Source organism: Bufo bufo, chromosome 7, assembly GCF_905171765.1.
Source record: "Bufo bufo chromosome 7, aBufBuf1.1, whole genome shotgun sequence".
NCBI classification, from domain to species: Eukaryota; Metazoa; Chordata; class Amphibia; order Anura; family Bufonidae; genus Bufo; species Bufo bufo.
The window spans coordinates 134,153,879-134,173,211 of NC_053395.1; the positions used below are offsets into that span (position 1 = coordinate 134,153,879).

Genomic DNA, 19,333 nt, shown 5'->3' on the forward strand with positions numbered 1-19,333 from the left:
TTTAAGGACATTACATCAAAGTTGGATCAGCCTGTAGTGTGTTTTTCCACTTTAATTTTGAGTGTGACTCCAAATCCAGACCTCCATGGGTGGAAAAATTTGATTTCCATTTTTAATTTTTGTGTGATTTTGCTGTCAGCACATTCAACTATGTAAAGAACAAAGTATTTCAGAAGAATATTTAATTAACTCAGATCTAGGATGTGTTATTTTTGTGTTCCCTTTATTTTTTTGAGCAGTGTATATGGTATAATAACCTACCCTAGGATCACATACATGTACATAATGAATGGTGAGTCACTAATCGACTGCAGAGAGCCAATAGCAAACAAAAAATAATAAAGTAGGTGAAACAAACAGCTATAGATGATTGCCACGCTGGATGGGAACCTAAGATGTCAGTAAACATCCAGGTAAGAGAAATAAAGGGGGTAAACATGCAGAAGGGACTCACCTAAAATAGACCAGAAGTGTGACAACCAGGATGGCGCTACCCCTATTGTCAGTAAACAAAGTAGGTGAAACAAACAGCTATAGATGATAGCCACGCTGGATGTGAACCTAAGATGTCAGTAAACATCCAGGTAAGAGAAATAAAGGGGGTAAACATGCAGAAGGGACTCACCTAAAATAGACCAGAAGTGTGACAACCAGGATGGCGCTACCCCTATTGTCAGTAAACAAAGTAGGTGAAACAAACAGCTATAGATGATAGCCACGCTGGATGTGAACCTAAGATGTCAGTAAACATCCAGGTAAGAGAAATAAAGGGGGTAAACATGCAGAAGGGACTCACCTAAAATAGACCAGAAGTGTGACAACCAGGATGGCGCTACCCCAATAGGGGTAGCGCCATCCTGGTTGTCACACTTCTGGTCTAACGGGCTTAATATGTAATATATATAATATATATTTCAACAATTAGTTAAATGAATGAACAAATCAATAAGAGGTTTAGTAATTTAATGAAATTTAGAAGGTCCCTCCTGAGGCATCGCAGCATGTGGGGGCAGCCATGGGGAAGAGGACAGCCCACTGTGACTCTTCTTGGCTTCCTAGGACCATGACATCTTGGTCCTCCTGCTGCTGCTGCTCCCTGTGGGAGCTTCCCCACCCCCAGACTAACAGAGCCCCCCTCCTGACCAGGCCCAGACTCCTGGATATCGGCAAACTCCTCAACAAATTCTTCCTCCTCCTCGTCTTGGTGGAGCATTGTTGCCTCTTCTTGCTCCACCAAGGCACTCTCCCCAGCATCAAGCAGACGATCTAGTGTCCTATCCAGCAGGTTGAGGCCGACATGCTCCCTGCTGACCATCTTGGTTGCCTGCTCGAATGGGGCCAACATGTGGCAGACCTGGTGTATCTGCCCCCACTCCACATTGGTGATTTAGGGGAGTGGGTGTGATGGCCTGGAAGTGCCTTGGTCCTGCAGGTATTCTTTCACCGCCCGTCTCTGCTCCCATAACCTCTCCAGCATGTGGAGGGTGGAGTTCCACCGCTTCACGCTGTCAACAATCAGCCTGTGAAGTGGCAGGCTGCCGTCCTGCTGAAGTTTGGACAGGGACACGGTGACGTTTGGGGAGTGTCGGAAGTGGCTGGCAATCCTACGTACACGTTGCCACAGACAACCATACCTGCCTGGAGCCTTCGGGGTGTCAGCCACTTGTGGACCTGAGCCTGGAGGGCGGCCAGAAAATCAGGTCCAGTGTGTCTCCATTCCCCTAAGCTCACAAGCTGGAGCATGGCCTGGTAGCGGACATGCCCCTCACTTGCATATCTAACGAGGACGCTTGCTGGGGGGGTCAGCAGCGGTGGAGACAGTGGCTTGAGGGAGAGCAGCAGTTCTCCCCAGACACCCGGGGCGGCACCAGAAACTGAGATGCCGCCACATCTGATGATCCCTCCCCGGAGCCTCGGAGGGACACCCATTGGGCTGTAAAACTGATGTATCGTCCCTGCCCATATCTGCTTATCCAGTCATCCATTGTCAGATGCACCCTGTCGCTGACAGCCTGATCCAGCGACAGGGATACATTCTGCACAATGTGATGGTGTAGGGCAGGGATGCCGGTCCTGGCAAAGAAATGGCGGCTGGGGACACGCTATATGGGTTGGGCCTGCTCCAACATCTGCCAGAATGGATTGCAGTCCACAATATTGAAGGGCAGCAGATGTTGGGCGATAACCCTTGCCAGGAGCCCATTGAGTGAACGCATGTGTCGGTCCCTGGGGGCGTAGGGCGCGGTGCGTTCAAATGCATCGGCAGCCAACGGCTGGCATCGGACAGCAGTGGAGGTGATAGAGGAGGGTGCAGAGGAGGCAGAGGTCTGGCTGCCGGTACGAGTACCTCTAGGAGAGGGAGTGGGAATGCATTGTTGGAAGGGGGTGGGGTGGCTGCAGGACAGTGGCAGGAGCTGCTGCGACCACCCTGCATCTGTTCACACTCCCGCCAGTGGTTGACTCTCAGGTGCTGGGTTAGGGCAGTGGTACCCAGCCGAGCAACAGACCTCCCCTCTCCTCAACCTGGCATGGCATAGCTGACAGATGGCAATTATCATATGTAGGGTTGAGCGAACCCCAACTGTAAAGTTCGGGTTTGTACCGAACTTTACGGTGTTCGGCACCCGAACCCGAACCTTTCAGTAAAAGTTTGGGTTCGGTGTTCGGGTAATATTAATAGACCATCGGATCTGAATTTTCTCCAATCCGATGGTATATTTTAACTTGAAGCGTCCCCATCACCATGGGAACGCTTCTATGTTAGAATATACCATCGGATTTAAGTTAGATCGTGAAAACTCAGATCCGACAGTATATTCTAACACAGAGGCGTTCCCATAGTGATGGGGACGCTTCAAGTTAGAATATACTGAGAACTGTGGACATAACGGCCCCCTGCTGCCTGGCAGCACCTGATCTCTTACAGGGGGCTGTGGATCACAGCCCCCTGTAAGAGATCAGGTGCTGCCAGGCAGCAGGGGGCCAGACCCCCCCTCCCTCCTCAGTATTAAAATCATTGGTGACCAGTGCGGCCCCCTCCCTCCCTCCCTCTCCAGTATTAAAATCATTGGTGGCTAGTGCGGCCTCCCCTCTCCCCCTTCCTAATTAAAATCATTGGTTAACAACCCCCCTCCCCCCGGCCCCATCATTGGTGGCAGTGGAGCGGCAGTTCCGATCGGAGTCCCAGTTTAATCGCTGGGGCTCCGATCGGTTACCATGGCAGCCAGGACGCTACTGCAGTCCTGGCTGCCATGGTTACTTAGCACTTTTAGCAGCATTATACTTACATGCGATGTCTGTGGCTGGCCAGCGCTCCTCCTACTGGTAAGTTAAAGGTCTGTGCGGCGCATTGCTTATAGCACAGACCTGTCGCTTACCAGTAGGAGGAGCGCCCGGCCGGCCACAGACAGCGCACATAAGTATAATGCTGCTAAAAGTGCTAAGTAACCATGGCAGCCAGGACTGCAGTAGCATCCTGGCTGCCATGGTAACCGATCGGAGCCCCAGCGATTAAACTGGGACTCCGATCGGAACTGCCGCTCCGCTGCCACCAATGATGGGGGGAGGGAGGTTGTTAACCTGTGGCCACTGCCACCAATGATTTTAATTAGGGGTGGGGGGGGAGGCCGCACTGGACACCAATGATTTTAATAGGGGGCGGGGCCGCACCAACCACCAATGATTTAATACTGGGGGGGGAGGGAGGGGGGTTAATTGTGCGGATCACAGCCCCCTGTAAGAGATCGGGAGCTGCCAGCCAGCAGGGGGCAGTTATGTACACAGTTCTTAGTATATTCTAACTTGAAGCGTCCCCATCACCATGGGAACGCCTCTGTGTTAGAATATACTGTCGGATCTGAGTTTTCACTAAGTGAAAACTCGGATCTGAAAAAGCTAATACTATTATTTTCCGTTATAACCATGTTATAACAGAAAATAATAAAGTGAAGTTCGGGTGACTTCAATGGGGTTCGGGTTCAAGTTCGGGTCCCGGACCCGAACTTTTTTTTAAAGTTCGGCCGAACTCCCCGAAAATGTAGGTGTTCGCTAAACTCTAGTCATATGGTCTGCTGCCAGGGTGAATTAAGCCCAAACAGGCGACTTGCACAACGTCCTCCTGTCAGATGGGGTTGTGCTGGTTTGTGCTTGTTCAGGCTCGGTGCGCACAGGTGGAGGCAGTACCTGCTGCCGCCGCCTCCTGCTGCCATTACCAGTGGAGCTCCTGCCACTGGGCTCCCTGGTCACCTGGAGCACCGCTTGCCTCGGGTGCCTACCTTCATCATCACTGCTGCTGTCACCTGACAAGGGAGATGGCACCCATTCTAAGTCACCCTCCTCTTCATCGCCTGTAATGTCAGACCTAAGGTCGACCAGTGTTGACTGATGGGAATAGCAGACGTGGAGCCCCTGACCTGGCTCTGCTGTCCCCTCGCTGACGCCTGTGTCTGACTAGGTGTGGTGCTTCTGTGGCTGAAACCACATGCACCAGTTGGAAGGGATGTCACTGGGGTTCTGATGGGCGGTACCTCCTCCATCCGTTCCAAAAGGTCCTGAGCATCCGGATCAAGCTCTAGCTCACTCTCCTATATTACCACCCCCCAAGATATCCCTCTCACTGTTGCTGTCAAACAACATCAGGGTCGCTTCTTGGGGAGCTTTATCCTGCTGCTCAGAGCCAGGGCAGAGGACTCCGTGCCACTAGCTTGTGTCACGAATGACACCACTGCCTCGGCATCTTGAGATGAAATGGGGCAGCTGCCACTCCCAAAAAATTCACAGATGAGGTGGACGCCTCTGCCACCTGCGCTCGCCCCTCCATGGGTAGAGGAGCGGCCCCCTGTTGGCAACGGTCCAGCACTGGAACCAACTTTCCTACCATGACCACGGCTGCTGGCACGCCCACGTGCACTTTATATACAAAAAAAATATATAAGGAAAATAATTAGGGAATTTGGGCAAACTTTATTGGGTTGGGGACAATGGGGCAAAAAATGTAAAATAAAACCCTAAAAAACACATTTTATTTAGGGTTTTTTTTTTCAAAGAAAAAACACGCTGACACTAATCACTACCCACACGAAACCCTAAAACATTAAAACACAGAAACAAACTAACTTTATTTTTTTTTCACACACGAAGCAGACAGCAAAAGCCTACACTATACTACATCTCTATCTAACCTACACTACACCCTGCACTGGACCCTATCAGCTACACTATTCACTCACTAACCTACACTGACTATCTAAAACTAACTATCTGGATTATATACACTGCCTGACAAAAAAAAAGTCGCCACCTGGATTTAAAGGGGTTGTCCGGGTTCAGAGCTGAACCCGGACATACCCTTATTTTCACCCAGACAGCCCCCCTGAGGCTAGCATCGGAGCATCTTATGCTCCGATGCGCTCCCGTGCCCTGCGCAAAATCACGCAGGGCACAGGCTTAACTTCCGCCCGGCAGTGTGTTCGTTTCGCTCTGAGGGGCGGGCTTTAGCTCTACCCTAGCCGTTTTACTGGCTAGGGCAGAGCTAAATCCCGCCCATCAGTGCCGGTGACGTCACCGGGGTTCCTGTCAGCCCCATGGAGAGCCCCGGTACGTCACCGGAACATCTAAAAATGCCTTTGCCCTGTGCAATTTAGCGCAGGGCAAAGGAGAGCATTGGAGCATGAACTGCTCCGATGCTCATGTAAGGGGGGCTGCCGGGGTGAAAATGGAGGGATGTCCGGGTTCAGCTCTGAACCCGGACAACCCCTTTAAACTGAGCAAATAGGTAAGAGCCTCCTATTGGATAATTACTGCATGGGCGATTATCTTTCAGCTGGCAACAAGTTATTTAACCCCAACTGGTGCAATGAGTTGCTTCTCATTTCTTAAACAACCATGTCGAAAGACACATTTCGTGGTCGTGGAAAAGATGTTAGTCTGTTTGAGAAGGGTCAAATCATTGGCATGCATCAAGCAGAGAAAACATCTAAGGAGATTGCAGAAACTACTAACATTGGATTAAGAACTGTCCAACGCATTATAAAAAAAAACTGGAAGGATAGTGGGGACCCATCGTATTCGAGGAACAAAAATGTGGCGGGAAAAAAATCCTGAATGATCGTGACTTGCTTAAACGTTTGGTGAAATCAAATCGAAGAAAAACAACAGTAGAACTCAGGGCTATGTTTAATAGTGAAAGTAAGAGCATTTCCACATGCACAATGCGAAGGGAACTCAAGGGATTGGGACTGAACAGCTGTGTAGCCGTAAGAAAACCACTAATCAGTGAGGCAAGCCAGAAAAAAAAGGCTTCAATTTGCTAGGGAGCATAAAGATTGGACTCAGGAGCATAAAGATTGGAGCAATGGAAGAAGGTCATGTGGTCTGATGATTCAAGATTGACCCTGTTACAAAATGATGGGCGCATCAGGGTAAGAAGAGAGGCAGATGAAGTGATGCACCCATCATGCCTAGTGCCTACTGTACAAGCCTGTGGGGGCAGTGCTATGATCTGGGGTTGCTGCAGTTGGTCAGGTCTAGGTTCAGCAACAGTATGTGCTCCAAGAATGAAGTCAGCTGACTACCTGAACATACTGAATGACCAGGTTATTCCATCAATGGATTTTTTCTTCCCTGATGGCACGGGCATATTCCAAGATGACAATGCCAGGATTCATCGGGCTCAAATTGTGAAAGAGTGGTTCAGGGAGCATGAGACATAATTTTCACACATGGATTGGCCACCACCTTAACCCCATTGAGAATCTTTGGGATGTGCTGGAGAAGGCTTTGCGCAGCAGTCAGACTCTACCATCATCAATGCAAGATCTTGGTGAAAAATTAATGCAACACTGGATGGAAATAAATCTTGTGACATTGCAGAAGCTTATGGAAGCAATGCCACAGCGAATGTGTGCTGTAATCAACGCTAAAGGCGGTCCAACGAAATATTCGAGTGAGTGACCTTTTTTTTTTTTTAGACAGGCAGTGTAAATGAGCTACCTAACTAATGTTCCTAACACCCTACACTGGAACCTATCAGCTACACTATTCACTCACTAAGGCTACTTTCACACTAGCGTTCGGAGCGGGTCCGTCTGATGTTTCATCAGACGGATCCGCTGCTATAATGCAGACGTTTGCATCCGTTCAGAACGGATCCGTCTGCATTATAACTTAGAAAAATTTCTAAGTGTGAAAGTAGCCTGAGCGGATCCGTCCAGACTTTACATTGAAAGTCAATGGGGGACGGATCCGTTTGAAGATTGAGCCATATAGTGTCATCTTCAAACGGATCCGTCCCCATTGACTTACATTGTAAGTCTGGACGGATCCGCTTGCCTCCGCACGGCCAGGCGGACACTGAACGCTGGCAGACTGATGCATTCTCAGCGGATCCGCGTCCACTGAGAATGCATTAGGGCTGGACGGTTGCGTTCGGGGCCGCTTGTGAGCCCCTTCAAACGGAGCTCACGAGCGGACACCCGAACGCAGGTGTGAAAGTAGCCTTACCTACACTATCTGGATTATATATATGAGGTATCAGAAGTCACAGGAATTCAACACAGCACAAAGATCACACTACTCTCTCTCTCTCTCTCTCACAACTGTATGAAACAGCACAAAATGGCTGTGGGGAGGTCCTCTTATATAGTAAGCGGTAGGCAACTTTCCTATTGGTTGCTAGGGAAGTTGCTAAGCTCTTGCAGCCTTCTCATGGGCCCACAAGCTAGAAGCAGGGAGGGATCATGTGTACTGTGGAAAAAAAAAAAAAAACGAATATTCAAATTTACGAATATTTAGCGCTATATTCGAAATATTCACGAATTTTCGAAGTGCTGATATTTGCGATTAAAATTGACTATTCGAATATTCACGATACACAGTTGCTGAATCCATACACATGTGGAATTGATTATCTCTATATCTTGAACTGAGGAATGATCCATCCGGGGATTGGAGCCGGACGTCTCCATACGTGGGTGAGATGTGGCTTTGTCTTTTGCTACTTATTTATTTATTTAAGTTTGCTGCTTCCAATGCCCGAATATTAATAAAAAAATAGGAAACACAAGATTTTACTAAGGCTTTTGAACGTAGATCAAAACGTAGAGTTTATATTACACATGAAGGGTCACTTAACAAAGTGGATTTCACATGGAAATAATGGCAGGTTATATTGAATGGGACAAAAACCCACAACATATCAAACTGCAAATGTGTGGCAGATATCCAAGGGCCCACTCAAAACATAGCCTGCTTTTAAAATGTGAGTGTGTGTGTGTGTATATATCATATATATAAAGCTGAGTGTATGTATGTATGTATGTCTGTCCGCTAAAGGAATCCGCACCGTAGCATTTACAATCACAAAATTTTGCACAGCCGCCTCCTGTGACTCGGGGAACGTCATAGACTATGTTTTGAGCGGAAATTCCCAAATATTAGTAAAAAAATACGCTTAGTAACCTAACCGCCAAACTACAGGAGCCATTGTCTGTTGGCTGTTGTGGCAGTTAGCCTGGATATGAGCAACCAATCACAGCTCAGCTTCTATTTTGCTACAGGTCATTAATAAGAGCTCTGATTGGTTGCTATAGGCAATAAAGGACATTCTTAGTATAAGACAACTTATGTGTGAGTAAATATGATTTTGATTGCGAAGCTTAGCCAACGTTGTTGTAGAATAGTAAATGTGGAAAAACCAGCACTCGCTCAGGTGCTCAGGTGCACGCTGCCTGGGAAAAGAGGCCACTCCACAACAATGGTTCGGAAAAGAATCCCAGCAGTTGCTTACTGCTGTGATTCTTTTCCGAACGTTGTTGTAGAGGCTGATGTAACTCACGTGACCTTAAAGGGAACCTGTCACCGGGATTTTAGGGTGAAAATGGTATTAATTATATTGAGTTTGTGTATTTGTTTTGCATATCAATAAAGACGTTAAATAAATAAAAAAAATAGATGAAATATACCTGTGCAAAGCCAGGTCCTTCAGCTAATATATATAACAGATGCCATGTGGGTATGTACGTGTTCCCTTAAGAATGCAACACATTGATAAATTTGGCCTAGATTACATGCACTGCAGCCCATACAAATAAATAAAAGCTATTAAATCATTATATAAATTAATGTACTACGACTTTACCAGACAGACAAAAACTGCAACCCCTGAATTCTTCTAATGATTAAAGGGGTTTTCCTGAATTTTACTACTGATGACCTATCCTTAGGATAGGTCATCAAAATCTGATTGATGGTTATTGGACACCTGGAACCCCCAAGATCAGCTGTTTAAGAAGGCGTTGGCGCTCACCATAGCGCCGCGGCCATCTCTCAGCTCAAGTACAGTACTGTACATTGTATAGTGGCTGTGCTTGATATTCACTTCTATGGGGCTGAGTGCGATACGAAGCACAGCTGCCATACAATGTATGGCTATGTGCTTAGTAAGCACAGAGAAGGCAGCAGCGCTCATAGCTTATCAGCAGGGGTCCTAGATGTCAGACCCCCACTGCCCATTGATCAGTAGTAAAATCCCAGAAAACCCCTTTAATATAGCCACAGACACACTATGAAAATGGATGCAATTTTGTTTGCAGTGCATTTCCTCTCCTTAAAGGGAGAACAATATCGAAGGCCCATCCTCAGGATGACTAGACCCTCCGCACCAGCTATTTGGAGGGGTTGCAGTGCTTAGTTTCCCATGGGTCCTTCCTGTCCACTTGAGTGGGACAAAGCTACAATACAATGGTTCTACTAAATAGATGACATGCATGTAGATGGACCCATGTAAAACCAATCTCATATTAATGGCCTATCCTGAAAATAGACCATCAGTATCCTGAACCTGGAAAATCCCTTAAATATTTTTGCATCTACAATTGAACTACTGTAACATCTTTTCCAGGATTTTTATTCTATAGTGAGAAGACAGATGATTATGATATAACTATTTATGGTAGCAATTTAGGGCTAAAGTGGCAAATTAAAGGAGACCCTCCTTTGATGCTTAGGTTGAAAACTACTTACGGTACATTATGGAATCAGTCCTAGAGTATTAAATGTACCAGTAATTATGAAGCATCAACATATTTTGTTGGCATGACTTTTCTGAGACTTAATACCATCTGGGGAATAATTAAACAAACAACGTGCATGGAATTTCCTTCTAAGATTAGGTTAACATCACAGTTTAGATATTATGTTCTTGCATTGGAGCAGAATACCAGAATTGCTGGATCTGACACATGTTGGACACTGTCACTAGAATGGAGTCTGGCATGTTTCCAGCATGAATATCTGCATTCTGCCAGACAAAATACCACTGCATGTTGGGTTTTAGGCTAGGATCAGATGTAGCTATCGGCGAGCAGTCAAGATGTGCCTGAAACTGAGATCTATAGATCAAAATTGTAATTCATTTTCTTATTGTTAATAGTCATGCGGTTTTGTGTGCATTAAAGGGGTTGTGCAACCAGTACATATTAATGACCTATCATCAATATCAGAACGGTGGGGGCCCAACTCCCGGTGTAACGTTACATTACTCTACTTCGTGAGATTTCCCTCGTAACTTCCGGTCGCAGCGCGGCTAACTACAGAACATCCATCCGATCTCCGCGCCTGCGCAGTGTGGGGGTAGGGAGGTCTGATGGCCATTTTTTCTGTTAAATAAATAAATAAATATATATATATATATATATATATATATAATGGCCATTTTTTCTGTTAAATAAATAATATATATATATATATATATATATTTATTTATTTAACAGAAAAAAATGGCCATTATATATATATATATATATATATATATTTATTTATTTAACAGAAAAAATGGCCATCAGACCTCCCTACCCCCACACTGCGCAGGCGCGGAGATCGGATGGATGTTCTGTAGTTAGCCGCGCTTGCGCACTGCGACCGGAAGTTACGAGGTAGGGAAATCTCACGAAGTAGGGTAATGTAACGTTACACCGGCACCCCCACGATCAGCTGATTAAAGAGCAGGTAGCTCTTGTGAGTGTTACTTCCTCTTCAAGATTACACTGTGCATCGTAATTACAAGTGCTTGTTACATTCACCTAACGATCACTTGTAATTACACTGTGCCACCACTGCAAGCGAGACAATGCGCAGTGTAATCTTGAAGAGGAAGCAGTGCTTGTACAAGCGCGCTTCCTCTTCATACAGCTTATCGGCGGGGATGCCAGGAGTTGAACCCCCACCAATCAGATATTGAAGACCCATCCTGAGGATATGTCATCAATATGTACTGGCTGCACAACCCCTTTAGCAATAAGCAAGCAACTGCTAATCAATCTATAGAAAGCAGCTGCAGCTTGCCTGGCCATGTCTTCTTAATTTTTTCCCTTGTGTTTTCTAGCCAGCTACACAAATTAGAACATGAACTCGACGATAAACGACTCTGCCATCGATGACCTCTACAATTATATGTATGATTATGACGACTTTGAAGAGGGACCTCACAATGAAGTACAAATGCATGCACTCCATGTGGCATCTCTAGTGATTTACTCGCTAGCCTTTCTTCTCGGGGTACCAGGGAATGTCATGGTTATCTGGTTCACTGGATTTAAATGGAAGAAAACTGTAAGCACTATCTGGTTTCTCAATCTGGCCGTTGCAGATTTAATCTTTGTATTGTTCCTGCCACTGCACATCACATATGTGGCTACCAACTTCCACTGGCCTTTTGGGAAGCTACTTTGCAAACTGAATTCTTTCATTGCTATTCTAAATATGTTTGCAAGTGTATTCTTTCTAACAGTAATTTGCCTGGACAAATACATATCGTTGGTTTGGCCAAGCATACAGAGGCATCGGACAGTGAAGATATCAGGAGTTGTAAGCGGCTTTGTGTGGTCGATAGCTACTTTTATTGCTAGCCCTTCCTTGTACTTCAGAGACACAGAGATGAAGAGGTCTACTATTGTATGCTTCAACCATTTCCATGAAACAGATTACTTTATTGTCCACAAGATCCATACCTCACTAACTCTGGTAAAGTTTTTCGTTGGGTATCTCTTCCCTTTGCTAACCATGGTTACCTGTTATACAATCCTATCCATCCGGATGAAGAGACGAGCCACACAAACAAACAGTAAATTCTTCTGGATGGTCCTAGCTATTGTGGTCGCCTTTTTCCTTTGTTGGACTCCTTATCACATATTTAGCTTGCTGGAATTGCATATTCACCATAGTGACGCATATAGTGAGTGGCTTAGGATTGGAATCCCCATTTCTACTAGCCTGGCCTTTGTTAACAGTTGCGTTAATCCCATCCTTTATGTTCTAATAAGTAAAGCATTCCGGACACATTTAGAGGCCTCGCTAGCAGAGATATTTAAGAACACAATACGAGACATTAGCCAGACAGGCATTAAAAGTGATGACATGGTCCTCTCGGAGAACAATTTTACACTTCTTGAAACAATGACTTGAAGCACATGAATATAAAAAAGTTATATATATTATCTAAATCTAGATATTATATCAATATGTAAATTGTCTATCAGATACTTTTAGGAATTATATAAATACGATTTTAAACATTCATACGTGTTATATGACGGCATAAGACACTCATATACTGCAGATAACAGACCTACAACTATTTCCATAGTAAAAGAGGGCTGTTGGGAGGTGTTCTGTAGTCTACTTACAGAGGAATATGCAATATAATGGAACCATAGTCAACAAGTGACTTGATTTGCCTCCTTCATCCTTTATTCATTTATACTAGATTAACTGCCACTGCCGGAATAGCATATCAGGAATGACAGGCGCTTCATGGAGAGAAGTCCTCTAGAGAAAATATTGCACATGTCCAACATGGTCTAAAGGGGACATTTATTAAGACTGGCGTATTACACGGGGGTCTTAATCTATCCCTCACAGGTGTCAAATGTACCACAATTATTAAGAAGCACATGCCTATTAAAGGGGTTCTCTGGAATTAACCTATTGAAGGCCTATCATCAGGATAGGTCGTCAATGTGAGATCAGAAGGGGTCCAACACCGGGCCCCCCTACCAAAGTCTTCCTTGCAGTCACCAAGCACAATGCAGTCTATTTAATAGTAACTTGGTATCATAGCTCAGCCCATTCACTTGAAAAGGACTGAGCTGTGCCTCACCCATTTGACCGATGAAAGTGACATCACATGACCTAAGAAAAAGCCTAAGCACTCACAAAGTGCCGCGGCCTATTTGTACAGCTGATCAGTGGGGGTCCTGGGAGTCAGACCCCCACCAACCTGATATTGATGAATTTTCCTGAGGATAAGTCATCATTATATAAATCCCCAAAAAACCTTTAATAACTGTGGCCATCTGTGTAGGTCCGTGCACCAAAATGTAAATCTATTCCAGCAAGGGAGCTGGTATCTATTTCTGGTATAATCGATGGTATTTTCCTGGGCTGGCTATGGCTACCCCCGTACTGCCCACTGGTTGGTAACTTACTGCCTTTTAGACGCTAGTTTTTGGGCAGAAAGGGATTGAAAATTTTTCCCTTAGGAATCATGCACATGGCCGTTGCAGTTTTTCCGGTCTACAATTTGCGGATCGGCAAAACATGGATGCTGGCCGTGTGTGCTCCGTATTTTACTGAACGTCCTGCCCTCTATAGAACAGTCCTATCCTTGGTCGTAAAACAGACAAGAATAGGACATGTTCTATTTTTTTGAGAGTGCCACGGAACGGACATACGGATGCGGACAGCACACAGTGCACTCTCCTGATCTTTTGCGGCTCTATTGAAGTGAATGGGTCCACATCCGACCCGCAAAAAATGTGGAGCGGATGCAAACAAAAAACCATGGTTGTGTGCATGAACCCTTAGTATGGAGGTAAAAGTGATCAGTTAGCTAGCCATGTGGCAGCTGTGCTTCTATAGTACTGCTGTACTGTATATTGCCACTGTATCTGTGCTATGCTGTACTAAAAGGACTACACAAACCTAATAAGGCCGCATCATACATTGCCACACATTACTAATATAGTGATGTTAATGCAAACATAGCAGTGCTGATATAAAAGTGCAATATAGTGTCATATTACTGCTAAAATAGGGATCCAATGTATGCTTATACTGGGAAACACTTCGAACATATTTCCACTTTAAATATTTGTTCTTTATTATTGTGTTATTCAGAATAGCTTCTATAATAAGAATAATCCATACCTACTGTAGGCCTGTCAGAGGAAGGTCAGGATTCTTAGGGTGCACTCACACTGTGGACTTTGTTGCAGAAATTTCCAAAACTGAAAATCAGTTCCATTCATTTGACTATGGTGGCAAGCGCATGGATTTCTGAAATCCCCATTCAGGTGCTTGTACATGAATGCACCCATCTGCACCAAAATCCACAATTTCTAACAGTGTTTTTTTGGGGTGGATTTGATGTGGTTTTGCCACCGATGTTACCCTTCATTGAAAAAGGGTGAAATCCACAGCTAAAACCGCACACAGTTGACATGCTTCAGATTTGGACATCTGCACTGCAGGTCAGTTTTCCGCACAGAAAAAAATCCAAGTGTACATGAGATTTGTGTAATCTCATACACATTGCTGGTACTGTACTACGCTGTTTTTCTGCATGGGAATGCGCACAGGAAAAAAACGCACATATTCCACAACGTGTGCTGGTGGCCATAGGATGGCTGCACACAGTGCAGATTTATATAAAGAAAATCAGCATGAAATGTGCACCAAAACCGCATATAGATCCTGACTAATGGTTTTGGTGTTTTTTTTTATGCAGCTTTTAGTAAGAAAAAAAGCAAAGTGTGCATAAGATTTATCTAATCTCATATGCTTTGCTGGTACTGTATTGTGCTGCAGTTCTCTTTTCAAAATCTGTTTTTCACAATAAGATTTTTTACTTCCATGCGGAAATTGACCTCCATGTGGATTTTAAAATCTGCAGCTTGTCAATTGTTTGTGCGATTTGGTACCTTCTGTAGAGTAGTTTTCCCTATAGACTTCCATGAGGTTGTTACCATAAACAGAAATTATGCACCAAAATCTGCAACAAAAACAGCAATAAATAGTGCAGATTTATGTGTGTTTAGCCTCGTTCACACATCTGTGTCCGTGCTCAAATCCGTGAGCAGGTGGTCAGTGATGCATCCGTGAAGCTGTCAGTGTGTCTTTTTTTGCTGTCCGTGTTTCACTGACGCTGCACAGCTGAAAAATACATTTTTAAAGCCACTCTTCTTAATGATCCATGAAATACAGATGCAACACAGATGGCATTCGTGTTGCATCTGTGGTTTTCACGGACCCATAGACCATAATGGACATGATGGATCCGTGAACACGGACAAAATAGAGCGTGCATCCGTGCTAAAAACACAGACCGTGCTAAAACACTGATGTCTGAATACACACATTAAACTAAATGGGGACACGTGCTGTCCGTGGAGAACACGTACAGTACACATCCATGAAACACTGAGGTGTGAATGAGGCTTTTTTTGTGTGCGGTTTTAGTGCTGACTTCATGCACATTTTCTGCACAGAAATCCGCACCATGTGCAGGTAGCCTTGCAGCTCCCCAGCCTATCCATGAACAGTCTACAGATTAATTGGACATTCTGTGGTCTGAAGAGAATGTACAGACAGATCCGCAGAACACAGAGATGTCATTGCTGCAACTGTGCAAATACTGCCAATGGGAAAGGAAAGGCGATTTTAAAGGTTAATACAATTTATTTGATATATTAACATAGCACGTATTCACTTGTTTTTAGAAAATTATAGGGATTGGGGATTAACTCCTTAAACGCAGTGGGGTGCAGGTGAGCACATTTCTTCATTTGGGGTTTATGCACACCATCATATTTTTTTTACTAAACTAAAAATGGCTGTGGGGCTGGAAAACCCCTTCAAGGCCTCCTTCACACGTGAATTTAGTCTGGCAGCTAAAAAGAATGCCATAAAAAAAAAGTGCATTTTTATAGCATTTTTGGTTTTCTCTTCAGAATTTATGGTTTCCAAAAAACTGCCATTGTTTCAACATGCCATCCATTAATGTTTGCCCTGTTATCCAAATTTCCCAGACTTTCAGCTAAGGCTACTTTCACACTGGTGTTTTGGTTTCCGTTTGTGACATCCGTTCAGGGCTCTCACACGCGGTCCAAAACGGATCAGTTTTGCTCTTAATGCATTCTGAAAGGATAAGGATCCGCTCAGAATGCATCAGTTTGGCTCCGTTCCGCCTCCATTCCGCTTTGGAGGCAGACATGTCAGTCTGACGAAACGGATCTGTTCTGACACACAATGTAAGTCAATGGGGACGGATCAGTTTTCACTGACACAACAGAGAACGGATCCGTCCCCCATTGACTTTCAATGGTGTTCAAGATAATACAAACGGATCCGTTCTGAACGCATGCATGCGGTTGTATTATCTGAACGGATGCGTGTGAAAGTAGCCTAACATGTAAAGCTAGTGTTTTTCCTGCAAAAAAAACAAAAATGAAACGCCACAAAAAAAAAAAAAGTGAGAATCGAGCCCAAGGACTGTTTCACATGGTCAGTATTAAGCCAAAACCAGGATTGAAACCTACGGAGAAAAGTTATAATATAAATATTTGTGCCTCTTCTGTGTTTTGAACCTACTCCTTGTTTTGGCTTACAAGTACTGATGCAAAAATACTGACCGTGTGAAAGAGGCCTAAGGGAGGGTTCACACATAGGGTGTTAATGGAGTTTTTGCAGCATGGTTTGAATGTGGCTTTTTTTTTATCCCAGATGTCTCCTAATCATCTAGGAGAAAAAACAAACAAAAAACAAACAAACAAAACGTAATTAGACTTACCTTGTTTCCTTGAATCCACCATGACAGCCACAGCGGAGATTGACCCTTTGACCTCTGTAGGGGCAGAAATAGACAGAGTGTTTAAAACCCCCCACCCACTCTCTCCCCTCAGTGTTTCCAAATTACTTAAAGGGAACCTGTCACCAGTTTTATGGTGTCCTAACTAAGGGCAACATAAATAAGTGACTGATTCTCTTAGCAAAATGCTGGGTCACTTTCTTTAATTGACTCAATCTGCCAACATCGTGTATTGAAAAGCTCCAGCTGATGATGAGTTCTGAATATTCATGAGCTCCTGACTCTCCCCGCCCACCTGCTGCTGAATGACAGTTTTTTTCCATATGAATCAGCAGCAGGTGGGCAGGGGAGTGGCTATAGCTCTGAATTAAATATACACTGGACTCACTGACATCACGCTGGACTCCAATCAGCTCATTAGCATGCAGCATCTTTGTGTGTATATTATGAGGTAACCATCTGTCACACCAGTAAGTGAATACATCTAAGGTACTTTTTAGCTGTTAATGATTGTATATAATTAGTTAGATTATAATCAAATATCCACATGACAGGATCCCTTTAAGTGGGTGCTTTTTCAACTAAAGATTATATATATCACACACACACACACATATATATATACATATATATATATGAACAGAAAATTATTATATATTTTTTTTTGAGTATTCAATTCATACTCTGAGAAGATACATTTAAGGGAAGGAATATATGGGCCGTCATGGTGGATTTCAGGTAACAGAATTACTGGTAAGTCTAATTACGGTTTTCCATTTCATTCACCATGACGACCAAAGCTGAGAACTAACAGATTATACATTATGTGGGGCTACTGCTTGCAAAACCTTCTGCCCAAAGGCCAGATCAGTTGAAGCAGAGACATTAAGACGGTAATGTTTTATGAATGTATTGATACTGGACCATGTAGCAGCTTTGCATATTTGATCTAAAGATACACCAGCTTTCTCCACCCATGAAGAGGCCATAGCTCTGGTGGAGTGGGCTTTAACTCTGATAGGACCTGAGAGACCCATTAAGGATTAACAACATGAAATAGTGGATCTAATCCAATGCCCAATGAAGGCTCTGGAAAGCTTCTTCCCCTTATTACAACCTGCAAACTGAATCAATAAATTGTCATCTTTCCTAAACAACCTAGTGGCCCCCCAAGTACTGAACAATAGTATTTCTCACTTCCAGAAGGTGAAACTGTTATTCTGTGGGATATTTTGTCGGGAAGGATGGAAAGATAAGGCTCTATACACGAAAGTTCCTGGTTTTCCCTAAAAAGTCTAGCTGATGTTATTGCCATTAGAAAAGCTGTTTTAAAGGAGAGGTGTTAAATGGAAATGTCTGAAACACAAACAAAAAGGTGCTTTTGTCAACCCATTGAGGACTAAGTTTAAATCCCACTGTGAAAGCCTGGGATTTAAGGATGGTCTAAGCCTCGATGCTGCCTTATAAATCTTTTAACCCATCTATGATCAGCGAGACTCATATCATAGAAGGCACTCAAGGTGGAGATCTGGACTTTAAGACTACTTGGTCTGAGACCTAAATCTAGTCATTTCTGAAGGAAGTCAATAATTTTTGGAATACATGGGGCGGACATATCTGGAGAATCTTCCCCCAACCAACTACAATACTTCTTCCCGATTTTTAGGTAAATAGCTGCAGTAACTTTTTTCCTACTTGTTTTTAATGTACATATAACTTTGTCCGAGAGCCCCTTCTTCCTTAAGACCTCGCTCTCAGGATCCAGGCTGATAGGTTGAAAACCCCTGGATTTTGATGAAGTATTGGGCCCTGTGAGTGAATGTCCTTTTGAGTGGGTATTAACCAGAGATCCTCCAGAGCTATTTCTTTTAGAATGGAAAACCAGCTTCTTTTGGGCCAGTAGGGGGGTTATTAATATCATAGTTACTGAGTATCAGAATTTTTTGCAAAACTTGAGGGATTAGAGCAAAAGGAGGAAAGGCGTACGATAGATACCATGTTAATTTTATGGAGAACGCATCTACTGCCCATGGTTTGTCTCTGGGATCTAAGGAGCAGAACCTCTGAACCTTTGAATTTTTCTTTGAAGTGAAAAGGTCTATTTGTGGTAGGCCCCACCTGGCGGATATTTCCTGAAAGATTTTCGAATTCAGACACCACTTTCCTGGGTCTAAGGTTTTCCTGCTCAGAAAGTCTGCCTCTAGATTTTCTGATCCTCTGAGATAAATCGCTATGATGGATAGAACATTTTCCTCCGCCCAGCAAAAATGAAGATTACTCTTACCGGTAATTGGATTTTCCTGAACCCACGACAGCACCACGAGAGAGGGGCTCTGCCCCCATAGACAGGAAACCTGAAGTACAAAAAGGCAGAGTCTCTCCTCCCACTTCAGTGTGTCTTTCCAAGGATGAGGGGAACTCCGCCCACATAAATTAGCATTATATCTTCAATTTCTCTTATATAATTAAATT

At 44.1% G+C, this 19,333-nt stretch overlaps 1 protein-coding gene across 7 annotated transcripts in view; it reads left to right on the forward strand.

The window, feature by feature from the left end:
* The window catches only part of GPR1 (G protein-coupled receptor 1), a 72,888-nt gene extending 60,236 nt beyond the window's left edge, over positions 1–12,652 (forward strand). For 6 of the 7 annotated variants that reach the window (XM_040441241.1, XM_040441243.1, XM_040441242.1 and 3 more), the window contains one exon: positions 11,381–12,652. In XM_040441241.1, the coding sequence (XP_040297175.1) occupies positions 11,401–12,459 (1,059 nt within the window). In that variant the 5' untranslated portion in view covers positions 11,381–11,400 and the 3' untranslated portion in view covers positions 12,460–12,652. The remainder of the gene's footprint in view (positions 1–11,380) is intronic. The other variant, XM_040441244.1, reaches the window with a different exon arrangement.
* The last annotated feature ends 6,681 nt before the right edge of the window (positions 12,653–19,333 follow it).